We start from the raw sequence: 20,470 nt of genomic DNA on the forward strand, positions 1-20,470 counted from the left end.
ATTATTACATTCATGAGAACTGAAATAGCTCAAGAAGCTGAAATAAAATAATATTTAAAGCTGTCTTGTCACAGCACCCTTTTTTCTTTGTCTTACTGGTCAGAGCTTTGCTAAGACATATCACCAAGGGAAGAATCACAATTCAAATCTGCACTTGTTTTCTGCAAGTTAAATTGCTCTCAGAAAGAGTACTGAGGGTTAAATTATTTCTTTACATTCCCTAGTCACACGACCCCTTTTTTGTTGTCACGCAAGGATCCGGAATCCTAAACAGCGCCCAGAAAACCAGCAGTCTTTGGAAAAAAGCACTGAAAGCAGTCTGATCTCTTACACAGATAGACACCAGCACATTTTTCCCAATTTAAGATTTCAACTCGAGAACAAAAATATTTCCATCTTCTTTCTCAAGCCTTCAAAACAACTGCATCTCACACCAGGCTGTAATTTTTCCTCAGGGTGCCTCGGGGGATTTGTTATCTAACGTCAGTTACAGGCAGCAGCTCCTTGACATGCCGATGCCACAATACAGGCATGGAAGTGTGGGAAGAGCAAACCTGAGGGTTTTGGTAGCTGCTTTGTTTCAGGTAAAACGAGCTTTCCTCAGAATTTGGCAATGGAAGCCTTTTTAAAAATGAGTTAGGTAGAGCAGTAGTTATTTTTCCCTGGGGCAGGAAGAAAGAGCTGTGCTTCCTGGCAAGAGTAAAATGCTTCACAGGGCTTAGGGATGAAGGCGGTGGGATGTGCAGGTTCAGGAGCCAGGCTGAACCAGGAGAATACACCTTTCCTCTACCAACCCTAATTCCTCACCAAGAGGTCTGTTCAGACCTCAAAGACCAGAGAAGAAATCCACTCATGTCACACAAATTCTCCCTCTCATTTTTCAGAAATGCCAGCACACCAATTCCCCAAAGCCGTGCAGCGCTCTGGAGCGTGGCTTATCTCCAAGCCCCCTGTGCTATCTGCTAACACTTCCCAAGGGGTGATAAGTCTGGATACACAACATCCCAAATCGAGGGGCACTCTGCCAGACCCTGCCTTACCAGTGCTCCCTTGGAGGTGCAAATGGGAATCACTTGTTCCTTTAATAATGGAAAGATGCTTCTGGCAACAACAGGTAAGATCCCCCAGTGACCTCTAATGGCACAGGAGATGTCCCACACTCACTCACGGCCTCTGGCTTTGGTATTTTCCCCAATACACAGACCAGGGGAAACAAGGCTTGCTTCGATGAGCATTGAAGCCATCTTTTGTTCATGCAATGAAGTTTAATGATAAGAAATCGTAATTGTTTATCTACACCCCATTAAATACTGTCTTTGAAAACACCCTAAAAACGGGATTGGGTCTTTTGTCAGAGCTGCAAAAATGTGGAAAGGAATTTCATAGAATCATAGAATGGTTTGGGTTGAAGGGACCCTAAGCCCATCTCGTTCCCCCCCTGCCACAGGCAGGGACACCTTCCACTATCCCAGGTTGCTCCAAGCCCTGTCCAGCCTGGCCTTGGACATTTCCAGGGATGGGGCAACTGCAGCTCCTCTGGGCAATCTGTACCAGGGCATCCCCATCCTCACAGGGAAGAATTCCTTCCCAATATCCCATCCATCCCTGCCCTCTGGCAGTGGGAAGCCTTGTCTCTTCTAACTGTCTGGAGCAGAAAAATGCAGAAAAGCTGAATTATCTAAATAAGTTCTATTTCTAGTTCATATTGTTAAATTTACCTTCCTACTAAAATGTTTCCACCATTTTCAATTTCACTGAAAAATGATTACAGGGTTATTTTTTTCCAACTAATCAAAAAGGAAAACCTCAGTGAAATCAATACACAAGTCAGACCATGATGAATAGAATATTCTAAACTGGATTTATTGTTCCCAGACATTAATGTAATACATGAACACGTTAAAAGAGGGATATAGTAACAAGCAACCCAGTAACAGAAACAAAGCAAGTCTTTGAAATTTTTATTCTATAGTTACACATGAAAATGTCCCCAAAAAGTTAAGTAGTTGTCAGTCAACATAGCAAGGATTTCATATATTAAAAAATAACCCCAAAAACTTGTCCATGAGCTTGTCATAACCAAAGTGTTTGATTTGGGTTTTTTTGGTTTTGTTTTAAATTTATTTTTAGGCTAAAAAAGAATAACCATTACCTCATGCAGTATACAAAGGCTTTAAAATAAATCCATTAATGCAAATGAAAGACTGACTCCTGAGGCTTTTTTTTTTAGATTAAAAGAAAAAAAAAACACCAAAAAAGAACCTCAGGGAGTTTCAGAAAATTAATTCCAACTAGTTTTCTTAGCATTGAAGAAACAACCTATAACCTCCTTGCACTCCAGAAATTTATTCAGTTACCTCTTTCAGTACACGTGTGCTTGTAGTAGGTCTTGGATTTACCAGAGCTTCAAATGAAATTAAGTGCAAAAATGTTTTCTTAGTGTTCTCCAATTATTGAGGTAAGTAGTTGGGGAAAAAAAAAAAAAAGACAAAAGAATGAGGGTAGCAGGATACCACCTGCACATACACCAGATGGAAGAAAAGGCAAATCTGAAATACATGGAAAGGGAGATGGGAGGGGAGGACTGAGGAAAAAATAACAGCAATGATCAGGAGCTGAACTTTAAACCAAAGCCCTTGAAATCCACTCAGCAGATCACCAGTCACTGAAATAAAGAGTGTTTATGAGCATGGCTGGCGAGCTGGGCTCTGGGGAGGCTGGAATTGTGACAATAGTCCCAATTCCAGCTGACTGCCTGACAATGCTGGGAATGCCAGTGCTGCTCCAACAGCTGCACCACGTCCTGGCCAAGCCACACAGAGACCAAAGATCATCAAACGAGGAGTTCCTGACGGGGTCACGAGCACAGAGCAGCAGCTTCTACAGTCAACATTGTAACATACGGCAAACGAGAGACTGTGGTAGCAAAATGTGGTATAAAAAAGTATAAAAGTTGTTTTTAAAAACTTCCTTAAAACGTCGATAGAATACGATGTATGTGGAAATGCCGTGAACCACAGAAGGAAAAGCCTAAGCCTTAACATTCAGAAGAGCAGCAGCACCTCTCTGGCCACATCACCCTTTGTATAGCAAGAGGGGGAGTTTTTGGTGTCTTTTGTTGTTTTTACCTTAAACATGAGTTTAATCCAAAAAACCACATTCAAGTGGACATTTTCTGAGGCTTCAGAAGATGCCCACCCCATCCTGTTTAAAAAGAAAAAGAATAAAGGTTAGATAGAAATGTCTAAATACAAGGTCCTTTCGGAGTCCACCATCCAAGGGTGGCTATCCAGGAGTGGTCATCTTCCTCGATCTTGATGTTTTTTTGTTTTTGTCTTTTTCTTTTTGTCCTCTGTTTTGGGTTTCAGGGCACAGACACATGCGGACACTCCGGCAATCGCTTTGGGCAAGTCCGTCCCTTTGCACCACTTATTTTTCTCCTTGTCATAGACCTGGACTGTTTTGGAGAAGACAGCTTCCTCCCAGCTGTAGCCTCCCAGGATGTAAATCTTGCCTTCCCAAACTGCCACCCCCGACTCGCTGTTGGCTTGCAGCAGAGGGGCCACTCTGGTCCACTGGTTGCACTGGGGGCTGTAGGACTCCACGCTGAGGATGTCAAAGCGAGCCATGGTTTCGATGTTGTCGTCGCTGCCGCCAATGGAGTAGATGTTGTCCTGCAAGGTGCACATGCTGTGCCAGCCCCTGGCAGTGATCATGGGCCTCTTCTCCTCCCACACATCCGTGCGGTAATCGTAGCACAGCAGGTTCTTTCTGTAGGGGCCGATCTGGTAATCGTGGCCTCCTGAAATGTACACGAATTCCTTGTAGACTGTGCCAGCGTGGCCGTAGGTGAACCTGGGGCAGGCAAACAGAGCAGTCCTTACAGATTTTATCAAGACACACAAGCATTCAGCAGAGACTGTTCTAAAGAAGCAAACAAACAGTAACTAAAGGCAGAAGAGTCCCTGATCCCGTGGTTACCCAGTAACTCCTCTCATTCACAGGGCCTCACCCTGCACTGCAGAGTGCACAGCCTGACAACCACTTTTAAATCATCCTTTCCATAGCAAGTCCCTGCAGAGCACTGAGGTATGACAATCACTTTTTAATGCATCCTCTAGAGTGTGTCACACAGCAGAAATAACCCATCCTGCTCTACTGGCATGACCTTCACTCCCATTTTCCTGCTCCGGTGCTTGGCTTGCATCAGTCTGAGAGGGCCAGAGAGGGAAAAAATCCACATCTCAGTACGGGCTTCTGTGACAGAAAGGGGAAATAATCATGACACCTCTCAGACTTACCAGTAGAGTAGGGATTAACCAGGAGAAACCAAGAAGAAAACTGCTGCTGCCTTGCCCTGGCACAGCTCCAGGATCACAGGTCACATTTCTTACCCATGGGCGCTCTCAGCCCAGTTCATCTGCAGTCCCAGAACAGGCAGTGTCCTTCTCATGAGCCATCTGCCTGCTCTACCACCACTGCCCTACAGGTGGGAACTGCTTTGGTCACCCCAAGGAAAGGCAACAGAGCCCAATCCATCACAGATCATGGTGAAGTAAGAGAAAATAAGATGGTAGAATCAACACCATGCACACTGCATCCACAGGGCAGAGAGAAACTCCCTTTTATCATCCATAGTAAAACCACCACAAACCCAAATCTCCAGGCTGTTCTTAACTTCACACGAGGCTATTCCTGACCAAACCCCTTTCAGCTCTCAGAAGTGGACAGCCAAGGTGATGAACAGCATCAGCTGCTTTGAACATATCGTTCCTGCATGTCTTTTTTTCCTCTTTTTGGGGAGTTGAAGTGTCAAAAGATGTAGCACCAGCCACAGCAAATTGGCTCTCCCAAGGAGCCTAAACGATTCAATGCCCACAGGGCACAGAGCAATGTACTCATCACGCTGCACTCACGAGCCTCTACCACCATCCTTTGTAGTCAGGCACTCGAGACAACGCAGCAACCTCCACGGCAGACAAAGCTCTGTTAGCACTGCTTTAGCCTTTGAACCGTGCCTGAACATGCTGGAACTCTGTGTGGAGAGAACCTTGAGCTGTTTTTATTTCGCAGGGTAATGATTTCTCTGAGCCACACAAATGATATTGTAACATCTTCCACACACCTGAGTGCCAGCACTTCTGTGCCAAGGGACAAGATGGACTAGAAAAGAAACCCCACATTTACCCTGAAAGCACAACACTTCTGAGACAAGGTAAAAAGGTGGTTATTATTCTAGATACCTACCGAAACCTCTGATCCCTGTCTGAATCAGATATTTTAATAGGTTCCTGCTACAAGAAACAGAAATATCCCTGACACTCTTGGGCTGACAATGCTGAGTGACCAGGACAGTCTGTTCAACTATGAGGGCTGGAGCACCAGCCCTGGAGATCTTGCAGAGGTGACTTCACAGCTGTTCTGCTTCTTGGCCTCTCAGGGAAAAGACAGGAAGAAAAAAGGAGAGGACTTAGGTATAGTTATCCAAAAAGGCAACTCAAAATTTCCACGGCTCTCAATCTGCCTCAGGATGGAAGCAGTTAATTCACACTCAGTGCTTCTGTTGGACACGATGTACCTTGAGCACATGCACTCAGCTTTCACCCCTGACAGAAATACCATGGCAGGTGAAGTGCCCAGAGATGCTACTTCATCTTGTTTATGGCCTCTTCCAGACAAGAACCAGGACTGTCCATCTCCAGTGGCTCCTGGGCTGCTTGTCAGAGCCTGTGTTTCTCTACATACACAGGTGTGGGTTTAAAAATGGTCAGTCTGGGGATGGGATGGACAGCTTGAGTTCAGTTCATTTCAAACTGCAGCAGATTTTAAACCCATGTGTAACCACCAAGCTGCCTGGAGGCTGTGCTGTACAGGGAATTTTGAGGAGTCAGAAGGAGAACAATGTGAGGACATCGAATCCACCCCAGAACCCAGCATTATTGCACTGCTGATGGCAATCACACTGCATTCACCAGTCAGGGAAAAAAATTACTCCAAGTTAATAAAAACCTGCGTGGCCTCTGGAGAAGTAGGTTAAATGTTCTCCTACGCTGGAATTCTGTACAGGTAAGCAAGCAATAGCCATTGTTTCTCAAGCACAGGCATGCAGCCCAGCACAGGCAGCTGCAGAAAAAGCACTGATCTTGTTCTTTTGCCTCAGTCAACGGCTGTGTCCAGGGAACAGCAACAGCTACAAGAGTGGTTTGACAGAAACAATCAGATCTGAAGCACCAAATCGACCATCAATTTGTTATTGCCCAGTATGGGACAGTTTCCCACTGAAATGCACCAGAGGTATTTCACTTTGCCTGACTTCTGAAAGCTCATCCTAAATAGCATCACTTTCATTGGAACTGCATGAAATAGATGCGTACATTGAAACCAATCAATAGAAATCCTTTCTACAAGCCCTGTGATTGAGAGAGGGGCATTTCTAAATGGGCAACAGAAAAGGCACATCAATACAGTGGGTCCAGACATCCTCCAACAGAGAGCATTGAGCATTTTGGCAGTGTTTTCTGCAAGAGTGGTCAGAAAAAAGCAGAGGCATTAAGAGAAAGGATATTTGATTTTAACATCTGCTAGAGCTTGGTGCTGATTTTGAATGCCTTAACCCAGATACAACGCTGAAAAATTAGTTCCTGACCCAGTAACACTATTCAAATGCTAGAAAACCTACCATTTACTGTCTGAGACAGAAGAACACCTAACTCAATAAAGCTTTGGGATTCCCCTACTCCAACCAAAGTCCAGGTGAGCTGTGGTTGCTCTGAATGTCGGTGTCCACCTGTTGTAGCCCTGTGAGATCGTTCATGACCCAACCGGCAGAGCAGATACCATCGCTCCCCAGCCTGTTCCAACACAGCTCCTCACACAACAGCTTTCAGTTGTTCTGCCAAACTTTAACCTAGGGCCACTCAGTTAATTTCGCTGCTGTCTGCAGCAGACCTTTTCATGGTCTGTTCAGAATGAGAACACACTGCTCCACCTCCTGCTCTGGCAAGCTCACCAGCCACCGCTGCTCCCTGCCGGGCTAGGAACTATGACAGAAACTGCTCCCAGAGAGCCTGGGAAAAGGGGCAAAAAATTTAGGACCTCTCTGAAAAAAGGGAAAGGTACCCCACAACCAAGGACCCTAATAAGCATCAGGCAAAATGAATTCCCTCGTAGCAGGCTTGGAACAGGTCCACCCTTTAGACAACTTGGCTGAAGTTTTCCCCATTAAACATCTGCCCCGAGAGGCTGTTTTCTGCTCCAGCAAGACAGCATGAGTTCAGTCAAAATAGCTCAGCTCCTTCCAAGAGAGTGCTTAGGGAAAACAACGTGTTGTTTTGACCATATAGGGTGGGAAGGAGACGGGGGTAAGAGGAGATAAAGAAGAGCTTGTAAAGCTCTTCCTTAGAGGAGTGAGACCGCAAACAGCAACGTGGACACAGGGTTTGGCCAGGCCTGTGTGCTCGAGGACACAACCACTGCCTTTCCCCTGCAAATCTCTACACACATGGCAAGCTCTAACCCTTAGGAAGCAAAAAAACAAACCCATTTTCTGAATGTTCAGCATAGAAACTTTAACAAACAACCTCTGAGAGCCCCAACCCACACAGCTCGAGTCGAACAACACAAGCCCACACCCCAGAATGACCTCAACGCATGCCTGTCACTTCAGGGAACAGGATTCCAGGCAGTTGCTGGCTTGCAGCAGTCAGAAATGGCACCAGAGGTGCAGCACGGAGCCTGCTCCTGGTGGTCATGCACCCAAGAGGACCAAAACACCTGCACATGTTCTCTTTGGAGGGAAGAAGACAGACAAACATGGGAAAAGAGGCAGTTTTGTTGGGATACATTGCCTGATCACGCAGTCAGGAAGCAGAGGACTGGAGCTTCTGGTTTCCTCTACATGAAAAGTCTTGATACTAGAATAGGGCTGGGGGAGATGTTATTTGAGTGAAACAGGAACTTAAATCTGTTTGAGGGGAAAAAGCATGTGGTGAGGAGGAAAACAGATCAGATGAGGAGTGCATTGAAGGGAAGACTGGACTAAGCAGTAGTAACTGTAGCTAGAATGCTTTTAATCTTGAATGGATCACAGAATGTTCTCTCATCCTTCCTCCACTGTCTTAAAATCACAGACTCACAGGGATGGAGCAGCCACAGCTTCTCTGGGCAACCTGTACCAGGGCTGCACCATCCCACAGCAAAGAATTTTTTTCTGATATCTGATCTAACCCTGCCCTGTGCCCGTGGGAAGCCATTCCCCCTTGTCCTGGCACCCCAGGCCCTTGTAAAGTCTCTCTCCATCTTTCCTGTGAGCTCCCTTCAGGCACTGGAACACCACAATTAGGCCACCCTGAAGCTTCTCTTTTCCAGACTGAACAATCCCAGTTCTCTCAGCCTTTCCTCACAGGAGAGGTGCTCCATCCCTCTGATCATCCTGGTACCTCCTCTGCACTCTCTCCAACAGCTCCACCTGAAGTACCTCAGGAAAGGCCTGCCCAGACCCTTTTCAGCAGCCCCAAACCTGCCAGAGCCACTCCTCACCCAGCTCGAGCAGTGGACGTGTGTCAGAAAGGTTCCTGTTGCTCACCTCTGAGTCTGGCTTTTTGCAACCTGCATAAAGTTCTTTTTGCCTTATTGCTTCTGTGCAGAAAAAATAGTTGTTGCAGACAAGTCACTGCCCAGACCCAAACAGAAATAAAAGGACTGAAAAGACAGAAAATCCAAAGGTGCCAAGGACAGAGCAACAGGAAGAGAGGATGCAGAATAATTTATTTGGATGCAGGAATAACTTATCCAACTCCCTGCAGTGTAAGAGGGGTCTGTCCCCTAAGGGGGACTTTTTAGTCCAAGCAGACCACACAGGCAATCTAATAAAAATTAACCCCCACAAGTCAAAGTTCACTTTAAATGCTGCAGCTGCAGAATTCCTGAAGCCAGCACACAGGTAGCAGCTGGAAGATGCAGACAAACTGCCCCATTTTAGAGAGGCTGGGTGGATTAAGCCAACAGTGCAAACGTCCCCAGGATCATTTATGAGTAAACATATCCATATAGGATACATCTCACAGGTGACCCCAGTTAAGAGAAGGATTTAGGACCTGAAGATATTCTCCTACACAGCTTCCCAGGAAGGACTGTGGTGTTTAGCCCCAACTTCTGGATCTGTCTGTGTGAGCAGAAATAAAAAAGCATCCTGCTTGTGAAGAGCACTCGAGCCCAGCTGCTAGCCTGGATCAGCCTTACATTGCAGCACCTGCCCAAAATAGAATTGGGCAACAGGCTTCTGTGCCTTCAGTGGCTGCCTCTGGCTCTGCAGCCCTGCAGCTCAGGGAACAGGGGAAAACCCTGAGCTCTCAAACCAAACTGCAGGAACCTGGTCTGTGATGCCACCAGGAAAGCAAGCACTGCTGCTGAAGTTTCAGACATCATGGAAACACCATCCATACAGCCAACATCCCTGTGATTCCCACAAATATGAAACATCACTAAATCTGAGTCGCTGTTTGCACATGACATGCTGTTGTGCTGTCCTTACGAAGTCACTGCTCTGATGCTGACTCAGGACACAGCAATGTCCTGTCTTTTACCACAAGAGCTGCAGGGCTTAAACCTCTCAAAAGCACAACAGCCAAGTTTTAACTCAAACTGAGAGAGAGACAGAGCTCACATTTGCCAGGGTTCTGTATTTCCAATACAGGTAAATGCATTTAACTGCAGCAGCCAATCTGAGCAGCCAAACACAGAGAAACACCCTACAAGGAAAATCATCACACTAAGGTGACAAAGGAAGGCCAAAGAAATGACAAACCCCTTTGACCAAGATGTGAAAGTGCTTCTGAAAATATTCCACTCCAAGTGGTCTCAGGAAAAGCTTTTTAAGAATTGCAGAATGAAATGATCAGAGCTCTCCCTCCCATCCTCCAAATGCACCTTGGGATGAGAATTAAAACCTCACTGACACGAGGCACGCTGCCTGCTCAGATCCCAAATGCTGCTATGGTTTGTTATGGCTGATGCCACGTTGGTTTTACATCCCCTTCCCTCCTTTCCAGGGATCCCACTCATCAGCTAAAGTCACCCAAGCTCCCTTTACTCCCACTCTTCAAACACGGGGGAACTTCCCAAACAGCTCAGTTACCTGGGCAGTCCTGCTATGTAGGTCCAGGAGTCCTTCTGAGGGCTGTAGGTCTCAACTGAAGACAGGGCCCCGTTTTCATTCCTGCCACCAACAGCCACCAGCATGTCAGTGATCGCTCCCAGGTAGAAATCAACTCGTCGCTGTCTCATGGAGGCAACCTGGCAAAGAAGATAACCCGCTGACATCTTCTAGTGTCTGGTAAGAAAGGGGCTTAAGGGCTATTCATGTCTGAGGATGGGGCAGTTGCTCCTTCCCCTTTATTTGGTAAGGAGAGATGCTGGTTTTGACCATTATATTCATAAAACACTTCTGTTTTTCTGCAGTAGCATCCATTTTCAAGTCAGGGGACAACAGGATGCATCTAAGAGACAGGTTTCTCTATAAACATTTGTGTTTATAAGGACCTCCTTTCCAAACTCTGCAAGAAACAGATATTGGAGTCACTGAAAACCACAAATGAACCATCTGGGATGAATGATTCATAGAGGAATCCTGATTGGTTCATATGGAAACCATAACAGGTCCATATAGGAACCATAACTGGTTCATTAGGAGCAACGAGTGGCTGATACAGGAATCCACACGGCCACAGGGTTTCAGGGAAGACTGGGAGTGAAGAGCTTGTTCTAAGGGACATTTAGCACAGAGACATTTGACAATTGTCAGAGACATTTCCTTTTTACAGCACACCCATTTTTGATTTATATGTACTACTGCTTGAGGAAAACGAACCAAACAATCACCTCTAAGTCCATTCCAGCATTCATCCCAGAAGTAATATAAAGAGTTGCAGGTGAATGCTGATCAGAAATTTTACAGATGAGATACCCAAATCCCAAGTGAAGCTGAATATCTGCCCCAAACTCTTTTGCTCTTTGTGTAATTTAAGCATTCCCACAAAGGACTTGAGTATCTGCTTCAACTTAACTAACTCGACTTTCCATTTGGAAGTGCTGCCATGTTGACTATTCTAACAAGCCCTGTCCTTCCACCAGAAAGGAGAAAACACTCTAAACATTAAGGACTTTGAACAGAGAAATAATACAGCTTAAGTCTCACCTTTATCCACTGGTTACAGCGGGGATCATACCTATATAGGAGATTTGACGCCGCATCCCCTCCATTGTCCCGTGAAAAGCTGCCCCCGGCTATGAAGATGAAGCCTCCCAAGACTGCGACACAGTGGTGACTCCGCCGGGCTGGCAGAGGGGTTTCAGCCACCCACTGTCCCTTCCTGGTGTCCAGGAAGCAGGTGTCATCACAGAGCTCCAGGCAGCGCTCCGACACCTCCCCGCCCACGAAGAGCAGCCGCTCCTCGCAGGTGCGCAGGGCCGTGCGCTTGGTCTGCAGCACCGGCTGCGCCGTCACGTTGTTGTGGTAGTTCACTGCCTCCTCTATGAACCCCTCACAGTTGGCTTCCTTGGGCAGCAGCGAGCACACAGCGGGCTTCACTCGATGCAGGAGGTCGCTCTTGGGGATCAAGGGGAAGTGGATGTTGTCCAGCACCTGGTAAGCTTCGTTCTCCCGCTCCGGGTACTGCGTGAGCCACTGCAGGGCAGCCTGCAGCAGGTCGTGCTCACACTCCTGCTGCACGTCGCTGCTGTCCAGGTACTGGCACAGCTTCTGCAAGGAAATGTTCTGCAGGAAGTCCGGGGTGAAGGACAGTGTGCCGAAGTTCTGCAGGATGAAGGAGTCGATGTAGGAGTCAAGGCGCTTCAGGTTGTAGATGGAGGCCAGCTCCTGCAGGTACAGGTAGTTCTCCTCGCTGACTTCGTTCTCCAGGTACTCGCAGCAAAAGTCCACCACCTTCCAGATCTGCAGCAGGTGAGCTGTCTCGAGCACGTAGTCGATATTTCCTCCATCCAGAGACAGTTCGCTGCCATACAGGAAATCCACCACAGCCTTGAGACCGATGTAGGAGGCTCCGAAAAGCTCCACCTCCTTCTGGTGGGCCTCTCTCATGCCGATGGTGAACATGGAGTTGAAGTAGTCACTGCACACGGCGAGGAGGTTCCGGTGGGCTGGGACTCTCTGCTCATCCACCACCAGCACAATGTCACAGAAGAGGCCTCGGTGCCTCTGCTCGTTCAGGCTCTGCAGAACCAGACTGGAGTGGTCATCCCACCTGTACACCTGGGAAACACAAACAGCATCAGGCAAGAGGCACCTCCACCAAGATCAGTTCCAGAGTGGAATGTGTCTTCCCACTAAGTGCAGTCATACATAAGCCAGAGACAACTTTTTTTGTGTTGCACATTCACATTTATAATAAATTCTGACATGAAATAGTTGGCAAGTGCCACAGTATGAGCCTGAGCTCCTCACCTTCACTTTGAAAATCCTAAGGAGGCTTTTACTGCTTCCTACTCCCTTTTTTTATAATTTACTCCTCCCTCCCCCACAATGCTGCATTGAAACCTCCTCCCTGATGAGTTATACAGGCACGATTTTCTGAAACTCTTCCACTCATTGTCTCGGAGACATCTTGCTGACATTTCCTTTCTTCCTTGTCCCCCAAATGACTCCTTACAGAGTTCTCCCAGCTAAGCTACTCACTGAGCATTTGGAGTGGGAGACACACACGCAGCAGCACTCTGAATTTTCATTCAGCCCATGTATTGTTTGGGTTACAGCTTGCTTGACAGCTACCCCCTCTTAAATCTTTCCAGAACTCTGCATTTCTAAGCTTCTTAGGGTAAAATCCCTCTCTTTCTTTCCACATTATTCCAGGCACACACACTGCACTCAGAAGTAATAGCTGTTTATTTATGTGCAAAGCCACACATGTGGATAGCTGATTCCCACAAGGCTTCTCCTCACTTCCAGAAGCTGAGGTAGGTTTTGTTTAAATGAATAGGAGTCGATATTTTTCTTTTAAAGAAAAGGGAAAATGCCCTCAGGACACATCCATTAAGTGTCCTTCTGGGATCCCTCTGGTCCACACATTCCAACCACCAGCTCTGGACATGTCACTGAGCTTTTGAGGCAACCAGCATTTGCCTCTTTTCTCACACACTCATGTCACCAGCCTTTGGATGAACCAAGATGGAAACGTTTTGTTACCCCTCAAACATCCTGCAGAACACGAACTGAACGCTGCTGGTCAGGCCAGCATGTGAAGTGAAGTTTCAGAACCATCCTCTGGAGGAATTAAATGTGTGATGGCACAGTCGGTTACCTTGTGATGTCTCTTAATAAAAGCCAGGTTAAGGTAAGTGCAAATACGAAATACCTTAATTACCAATTAATTACCAAATCCAAACCAGGCAGAGCCTGTAAGAACTTGTAAGAGAAGTGAAAAGGGGTGGAATGGAAGCACATCCTTGTATCCTACCTAAGTCAGCTCTGAACAGTCCTGGCTCTCTGCCTCTTGCCCAGTCCTAAACCCCCAGGCCGCATTCTCAGAGGTGACACCTGAAAAGGTCACACAGGTGACCTGAGGTCTTTTCAAACCTCCCAAACACTCCCCCTTCCCTTCACCACCAAACTGTTGTTTCTCTTAGAAATCCTAATTATCTGTGGTTCTCCTGGCTCCCCACGCAGAGAGCACATGACCACAGCAGTCTGGAAAAGCCATTACTGGGTTGGTTAAACCTTGGTGGGACCCTCTCTACCCACCTGGATGGAAAAGCTTTGATTCTTAGAGCCAAGGGGGCTTTTTGAGACCCAAATTAACAACCAACTGTGCTGCTCTTAGCGTGACATCCCAGCAGATTCTCTTTATTTCCTTATGTTCTTTTCTAAACAATGGAGCCCAAGCTGCCAAAAATCCTGCTGTTAGAATAGCTCTGAACATTCAAGTGTGCAGAGTTAAACCAATCTAAGGGAAGAGGCTTCAATAATTAAAAGGTTTCTGGGTCAAAACTCTTTAATTTGCCTTATACTCATCACACCTCTGAACTTAAAAAGGGATCTATGGCATAGACAACAAAGTAGCTTCCACTGAGGACTAAAAGTGCCAGAGATCTGTAACAGAAAAAAAATGGGGTTTAAGGAGTGTAAAGCTTTTTATCTGTGTTTTCCTGAGGTTGGGAAAGCTGATATTGTACAGGAGGCTAAGCAGAAGCCAGGGGGTAGGAGAGAGGGGGGGAAGAATAAATATGGCAAAGGATAAACCACACTTTTGAGGCAGCTATAATCAAGGGCAGTTGATGGTGACAGATGAACAGACAAGAAATAACAACTGCAGCACCCTCTCCCGAATCTGACTCACGGGGGATGGGATTGAACCAAACCCATCCTCCCTCTCATCCCTGGGAACTGGCTGATCATTTCTCTCTAATATTCCCTAATACCATCACGCATAACAAGATTACACCGGAATATAAGATTTGCCAGAGATCCCTCTCTGCTGAGCTGGATGTTGAGTCAGCAGCGTAATCCTGCCTGCAAACACGCCTGGCAACTCACACTCCTGAAATCCTTGTTGCCATGTGGAAGCACTGCTCCTCCAGGAATCAGGCATGAACCCATTCCACACAGCATTGGAGGCTCTCGGAATACATCAGCATATTTCTGCCACTCGGCAAGTTCATTTGTTCAGGGAGCAAGATACAGGAGCTGAGAGCTGCGCATTTCAAAACCAAGACTAATTTCACACTGAACTTCAACATCTTTCTCAGGCTATTTATATTCTGTAGAACAGCCTTAGCATTATCCAGTAATTCTAAGTTTAACAGATAGTGACAGCTGCTGTCTAAGCAAGCAAATAAAACAATGCTGTCAAGTTAATTAATTTTTAATGTGATGAATTATAATTACATTCAGACTAAACCATTTAAGTGGCAGACAGGATCAGCACAGAGGGAAAGATTATATTGGTAGGGATGCATTTAAAAATTAGTCCTATTTATCTTTCATCAATTGTGTTAGAGCAGAAGTTCAGCTTCTCTTGGATTCAAAGATCTGATTTCTCTCAGACTATTAATGCAGTACTGCTGCTCATCAGTGGTGCAAAACAAAATGAGATCTGGCTCATTCAACTTTGGTAAGACAGATGAAGGCACTGAAAAGTTTCTCTTTTCCACCCTTTTTTTCTGGTATTACAAGATACCTGCTCTGCAATTCCTGTAACTACAACACAAAAGCAGCTTGCACAGGCATGAAACAAAGTGAACATAATAATTACAGCTGATAGTAACATCTTGGAAATCATCATGAGGACCTGCATAAAGAGCTCCCTGAGATGGATTTCCGTGATTTCACAAATAAAAACAATGTATTTGTGCAGACAGAGATTTGATACAAAGAAAATCAACCACACAAACCTAAGAGAGCAACTCAGGTTCTGCGAGTTCTCTGGGCTAACCACAGTTCGCAGGATCAAAACTCCCATCTTGTACAAAACCAAGACTGAATCTAAAGAGTCATCCCAGCTTTGCTTCTGTAACGAGCTGGGATTTTACGAGATGGATCAGTACAAAAAAATAAACACATCACATTTAATGACTGAATTTTTAGTATTGAGAAACTACTGTGCTGAAATGATGTGGGTTTCTAAGTTATGAGTCATGATGAGCAGATGCCCATTTGCTGCTGCTTTTTCTTCTTTTTCCTTCATCACTAGGCAGCAACTTCTACCAAAAATACTTGAGCAGGTAAACCACCATTTCCGTACCTCTTTTTAAAAACTCAGAATATTCACATTCCCACAAAGCAGTCCACCCAAAGGAGACCCTCTACCCCCACCAGCCTCATTGTTTCTGTCGCGGGATTTTTTTGGTACGAACCTTAGAGGATTCACTTATCTTGTGCGGGCGGCAGATCCTGCTCTGCCGGGTTCCCTCCATGACCGCCCGATCCGCAGCACTTCTGCAACAAAGGCACAGGAAGATGTTCAGCAGCTCGCCAGCCCCTCCTGACCGCTCTCACGCATCTTGTGCTGAGCAGGGAGCGCAATTCCCAGACCGGCACGTGCTGATCCGCACCTTGGAAATGTCCGAGTTAAAAAATATTATTTTTCCCTGCTCGGTGCAGTTCCCCGGTGTTGTCAAAGGTCGGTTGTGTCAACAAGTTGGGCACAGCCCAGCGCCGGTACCGGCGGCCGCTCCGGACTCAGCGCTGGTTCCCGGGGGAGCGCCGAGCGCTGCCCGGGGCCGGCCGGAGCCCCCCGGCCTCGGTGACCGAGCGGCCCCGGCCCCCTGCCCGCGGCTACATCGGCAGCTGGCAGAAAATCCGGGCGGAAAAAAGCGGGGAAAACAAAGCGGTGACAAATTCCTGGAGGCTGCAGCCGCCCGTCGCCCCACGCCCGGGGCAGGAAATGCCGGCGGGGCGGGACCCGAGCGGGGCGGGACCGGAGCGGAGCCGGGAGCAGCGGGGGAGGCGCCGGGGCGGGGCGGGGATCCCCCGGCGGGAGACAACGAGCTCCGGGCCGGGGGTGCACGGACAGGACCCATCGGGGCTGTTCCCTGCCTCGGGCTGGGGATGCACGGACAGCACATCCCGGGAGCTCAGGGCTGTTCCCTGCCCCGGGCCGGGGATGCACGGACAGCACATCCCGGGAGCTCGGGGCTGTTCCCTGCCCCGGGCCGGGGATGCACCGACAGCACATCCCGGGAGCTCAGGGCTGTTCCCTGCCCCGGGCCGGGGATGCACCGACAGCACATCCCGGGAGCTCAGGGCTGTTCCCTGCCCCGGGCTGGGGATGCACCGACAGCACATCCCGGGAGCTCGGGGCCGTTCCCTGTCCCGGGCTGGGGATGCACCGACAGCACATCCCGGGAGCTCGGGGCCGTTCCCTGCTCCTGGCAGGGGATGCACGGACAGCCCATCCCGGGAGCTCGGGGCCGTTCCCTGCCCCGGGCTGGGGATGCACCGACAGCACATCCCGGGAGCTCGGGGCCGTTCCCTGCCCCGGGCCGGGATGCACCGACAGCACATCCCGGGAGCTCGGGGCCGTTCCCTGCCCCGGGCCGGGATGCACCGACAGCACATCCCGGGAGCTCGGGGCCGTTCCCTGCCCCGGGCCGGGATGTACCGACAGCACATCCCGGGAGCTCGGGGCCGTTCCCTGTTTCCTCCCCCAGACCGGGGGACGCACGGACAGGAGCCCTCGGGGCTGTTTCTGCTATAGATGGGGTCAGGGATAGTGCTGGCAGGGCCTGAGGCAAGGCGGACATGGGTACCCGTGCCAGGGGCACTGGCTGCAGGGACCGCGGGTGTGTTTTGTTTGCACAGCGGTGATAAACTGTGCAGTGAGTGCGGGAGGTGCATCCAGAAACCCCATCACCATCTCCTCTGGCTTACCTGGCACGACACTACCTGACCTCGGAAATGCACCTCCCCAGTGGGGCTTTCCCTGCTTCTGTGGGGCTTTCCCTCATTCATTACAGCCCAGGAGGCTTAAAATTAACAAACCCCACCCTGCGGTGAGCAGCAGGCTGAAGGTTCCCTGCCTCAGGGGGGAAGTCAGAAGCAAAGACACTACACAGACCCACCGGGCCCGGTTTCAGCGCAATGGTCGCCCCACAACACTACAAGGGACAAAGCCCCTTGCTAACCCAGCAGCCCTGGGTATCCTCCAGAGGTTATCGCCGGGACAGCAGAAGGCTGTGTGTGTGTCCAGGCTCCATCTGCTCTCACCAAGGACACGTGTCCCAGGGCTGACGGGGCTGCCGTCGCTGGCAGAGGATGATGTGCACAATGTGTGACACAGGGGAGGGTGCCACGGCTGCCTGGTGCCAGCACCTCCACCTGCCCCGGCCTCAGCCACCCTCCACTGCAGGCAGTGGTTCCAGTGCTGGGGTAGCAGCATCCAGCCAGTTCCTCAGACACCCCAGGAAACCAGAGGGGACGATGGGCTTCTACTGATCTATTGATTATTGAGTCTGGAGATGGGAAGTGGTTTTGCCAGCTTTGGTCTCTCCTGTAGCCCTTGTGACCATGAGGACTTGGATAAAGACCCTCGACTATCTGAGTGAAATCCCACTTTGCTGCCAGCCTCAATGCTAACTGTGACCTGAAAATTTATAACCCCAATGCTAACCCCGATCTGAAAATTCAGAGCAGCCTCTTCCTGAAAGAGAGCATTGTTCTCTCCATTCCCTTCTATGCTCCTGCACAGAAGACAGGGATGGAGAAGTAGGATTGGGGACAAAGAGGAATATCAGAAAAAAGCAAAAAGGAGGGAAGATGGCAAAGAGCCAGAGGAACAAGGCACTTGCAGGAATGTGTTTCAGAATCGAGATAATGCTCCTGGGGACCCATGGCTGTGCAGAGCCATCCTGTTTACTCAGCTCCCTCCAAGTATTCTGAGACCCTTCCTGAACCTCATGGTACAGTCTAGACAGCTGAAGGTCAGTCCAGATTCCCAGGACTTCATGCCTGCTGGAGATGTTTTTTGAGGAGGTCCATAAGTCCTCACTTTCTCTTGTGCTTCCTCTCCAAGGACTCCTATGACAATGACAGGTATTTCTGCCAGGCCAGTGACATCTTCCTGACAGGATGAAAAGCTCCGTGTTCTGGAGGTCTCAGAATTGCCATATGAAAAGCAAATCAGAGCTCATCAAAATCAGAAAAGTAGGTAATATCCTCACTCCAGTTACAGCTGGATGAAACTGAGCACAGTACTTATCCTTCCATACATTAAAAAAAAAAATCCCTGAAAAAGTGTGAAAGACAAGGAAGAGAAGCAAAGAGAAGAGGTTTGGTCCCACAAGGAAGGTGTACCTTTCTCATGTTTGGATCTGGCACTGAAAAGTGTGAGGCATGAAGTCCCTGATTAACAGAATTCAAACGCTCCAGCCACTGGGTCACAGAGACCTGCACAAGGATGAGGTTCTCCCCTCCTAAGGGGATGACATTGGAGTCACCCACCTCTGCCCTAGGAAACATCAGGAGCTGAGGATCAGTGATTGAAGGGACAAGGACAAGGACAAGCAGCAGTGTTACAGGTATAAACAGCAGCAAGTGCCAATGGATGATAAATGCAGACCACAAAAAATATATTTATGAGCAGATAATGGTCAGCATAAAGGCTTTTGAAAAAGGAAAGTGTTCCTAAAAGCAGTTCAGAAAGAAAATCAATATAAATCCAGAACTATTAATGTGTGATTATATTATCGTCTGCAGCCTTCAGCCTGCAGATACTGAGTGTGATTCACCCAGTGTCCTACACTAGTACTGACTTCAGAATATTTCCCTGTTCCCTATGACCTCATCAAGTCAGAGATGCACTGCAGCAGTGCCCGTGTTGGGCCCCGGAGCTCTGGGAGCCTCACGTCATCCAGGGACGGGGATGCAGCTGGAAGGAGCTGTGTGCAGGACTGGGGCTCTGTGGCAGCAAAGGGTCCCTGGCAGTCAGTGCTCACTCTGGAGATCTTGTCCCTCGAGATGTCTGACAACACTTAGTGACCGTGTGGTAATGAGGTTCCTACTGCTCAGCCTTCACATGGACAACACTGATGTGAAACAAACAATGATCATCCCCTGCAAACTTTAAAAGAAACAAAATGTGATACTTTTTATCATGGAATGTAGTTTTTATTAAATTTGCAAACCCAGCCCCATGGGTTTAGGGTAGAAACCCACTAAAATGCCTAAGGACTGGTTTGTAAAACTCCAGTCCTTGGGCACGACATCCCCTGGCGCTGTTTATCTCCAGCCGAGTTCTGCAAAGCAGAGACCCGTCTCTATTTCTGTCGGACTGAAGCGCAGCCTTCCAGGCAGCCTTTGCCCGCCAGCCCGCATCTCCCCGGAGCGCAGTGGCTCGCAGAGATGCGGGAGTGTTCCTGGGCAGCGCTGGGAGCCCGGCAGGGGGAGATCGCTGCATTGGAACGGGGCGAGCCGCTCGCACACAGCACGGACACACTCACACAGACACACAGACACACACAGGGACACACAGCCGGGCCCCAGCGCCCGCGCACACCTGGCCCAGCAGCGGCTGTCAGCACCCGAAGTCCCCCCGGAGCCGCCGTTCGAGGCAGGGGCCGCCCGCGGGGCTGGGGCCGGGATGGTTCCCCCGCCGCGGGCGATGCTCGGCCCGGCGCTCCCCGCTGCTCCCCGGCCCCGGCTCAGCCCGGAGCCCCCATCCCCGCCCCTCGCCGCCCCCGCCCGCCGCCCCTCGCCCCCCGCTCACCTGCTCCGCTCCGCGCTACCTCCCGTGCGCCCGGCCCGGCCCCCGGCCCCGCCGCGCCTCCGGCGGCCGCTCCATCCCGGGCGCCGCCTCTGCCTCCTTCCCCCTGCCGGCCCTCAGCGGCTGCCAAAGCATCGGGGCGCTGCCAACGCAGCGGCGGCCGGGAAAAGCATCCCCGCGGCGGGTCCGCGCCGGGCCGGGCCAAGCCCCGCGGCCCCCGCGCCCCCGTCCGCGGGCTATTGCATCACCGCGGTCCCCCC

General features: G+C 49.2%; 1 protein-coding gene across 2 annotated transcripts; it reads right to left on the bottom strand.

The window, feature by feature from the left end:
- Window positions 1–1,840: 1,840 nt before the first annotated feature.
- Window positions 1,841–20,319, bottom strand: KLHL36 (kelch like family member 36). Of its 2 annotated transcripts, none has more exons than XM_069026478.1 (5): window positions 20,214–20,319; window positions 15,865–15,946; window positions 11,195–12,268; window positions 10,136–10,293; window positions 1,841–3,855 (listed from the first exon to the last, which is right to left on the bottom strand). In XM_069026478.1, exons 2-5 carry the CDS (start codon window positions 15,922–15,924, stop codon window positions 3,300–3,302), a joined length of 1,848 nt encoding a protein of 615 aa, XP_068882579.1. In that variant the 5' UTR covers window positions 15,925–15,946; window positions 20,214–20,319; the 3' UTR covers window positions 1,841–3,299. The 2 variants fall into 2 exon arrangements, with proteins under 2 accessions (XP_068882579.1, XP_068882578.1); XM_069026477.1 differs by lacking the exon at window positions 20,214–20,319 and adding an exon at window positions 16,063–16,378.
- Between the last annotated feature and the right edge of the window lie 151 nt (window positions 20,320–20,470).

The sequence above is a fragment of the Aphelocoma coerulescens genome, chromosome 11 (assembly GCF_041296385.1).
Source record: "Aphelocoma coerulescens isolate FSJ_1873_10779 chromosome 11, UR_Acoe_1.0, whole genome shotgun sequence".
Classification (NCBI taxonomy): domain Eukaryota; kingdom Metazoa; phylum Chordata; class Aves; order Passeriformes; family Corvidae; genus Aphelocoma; species Aphelocoma coerulescens.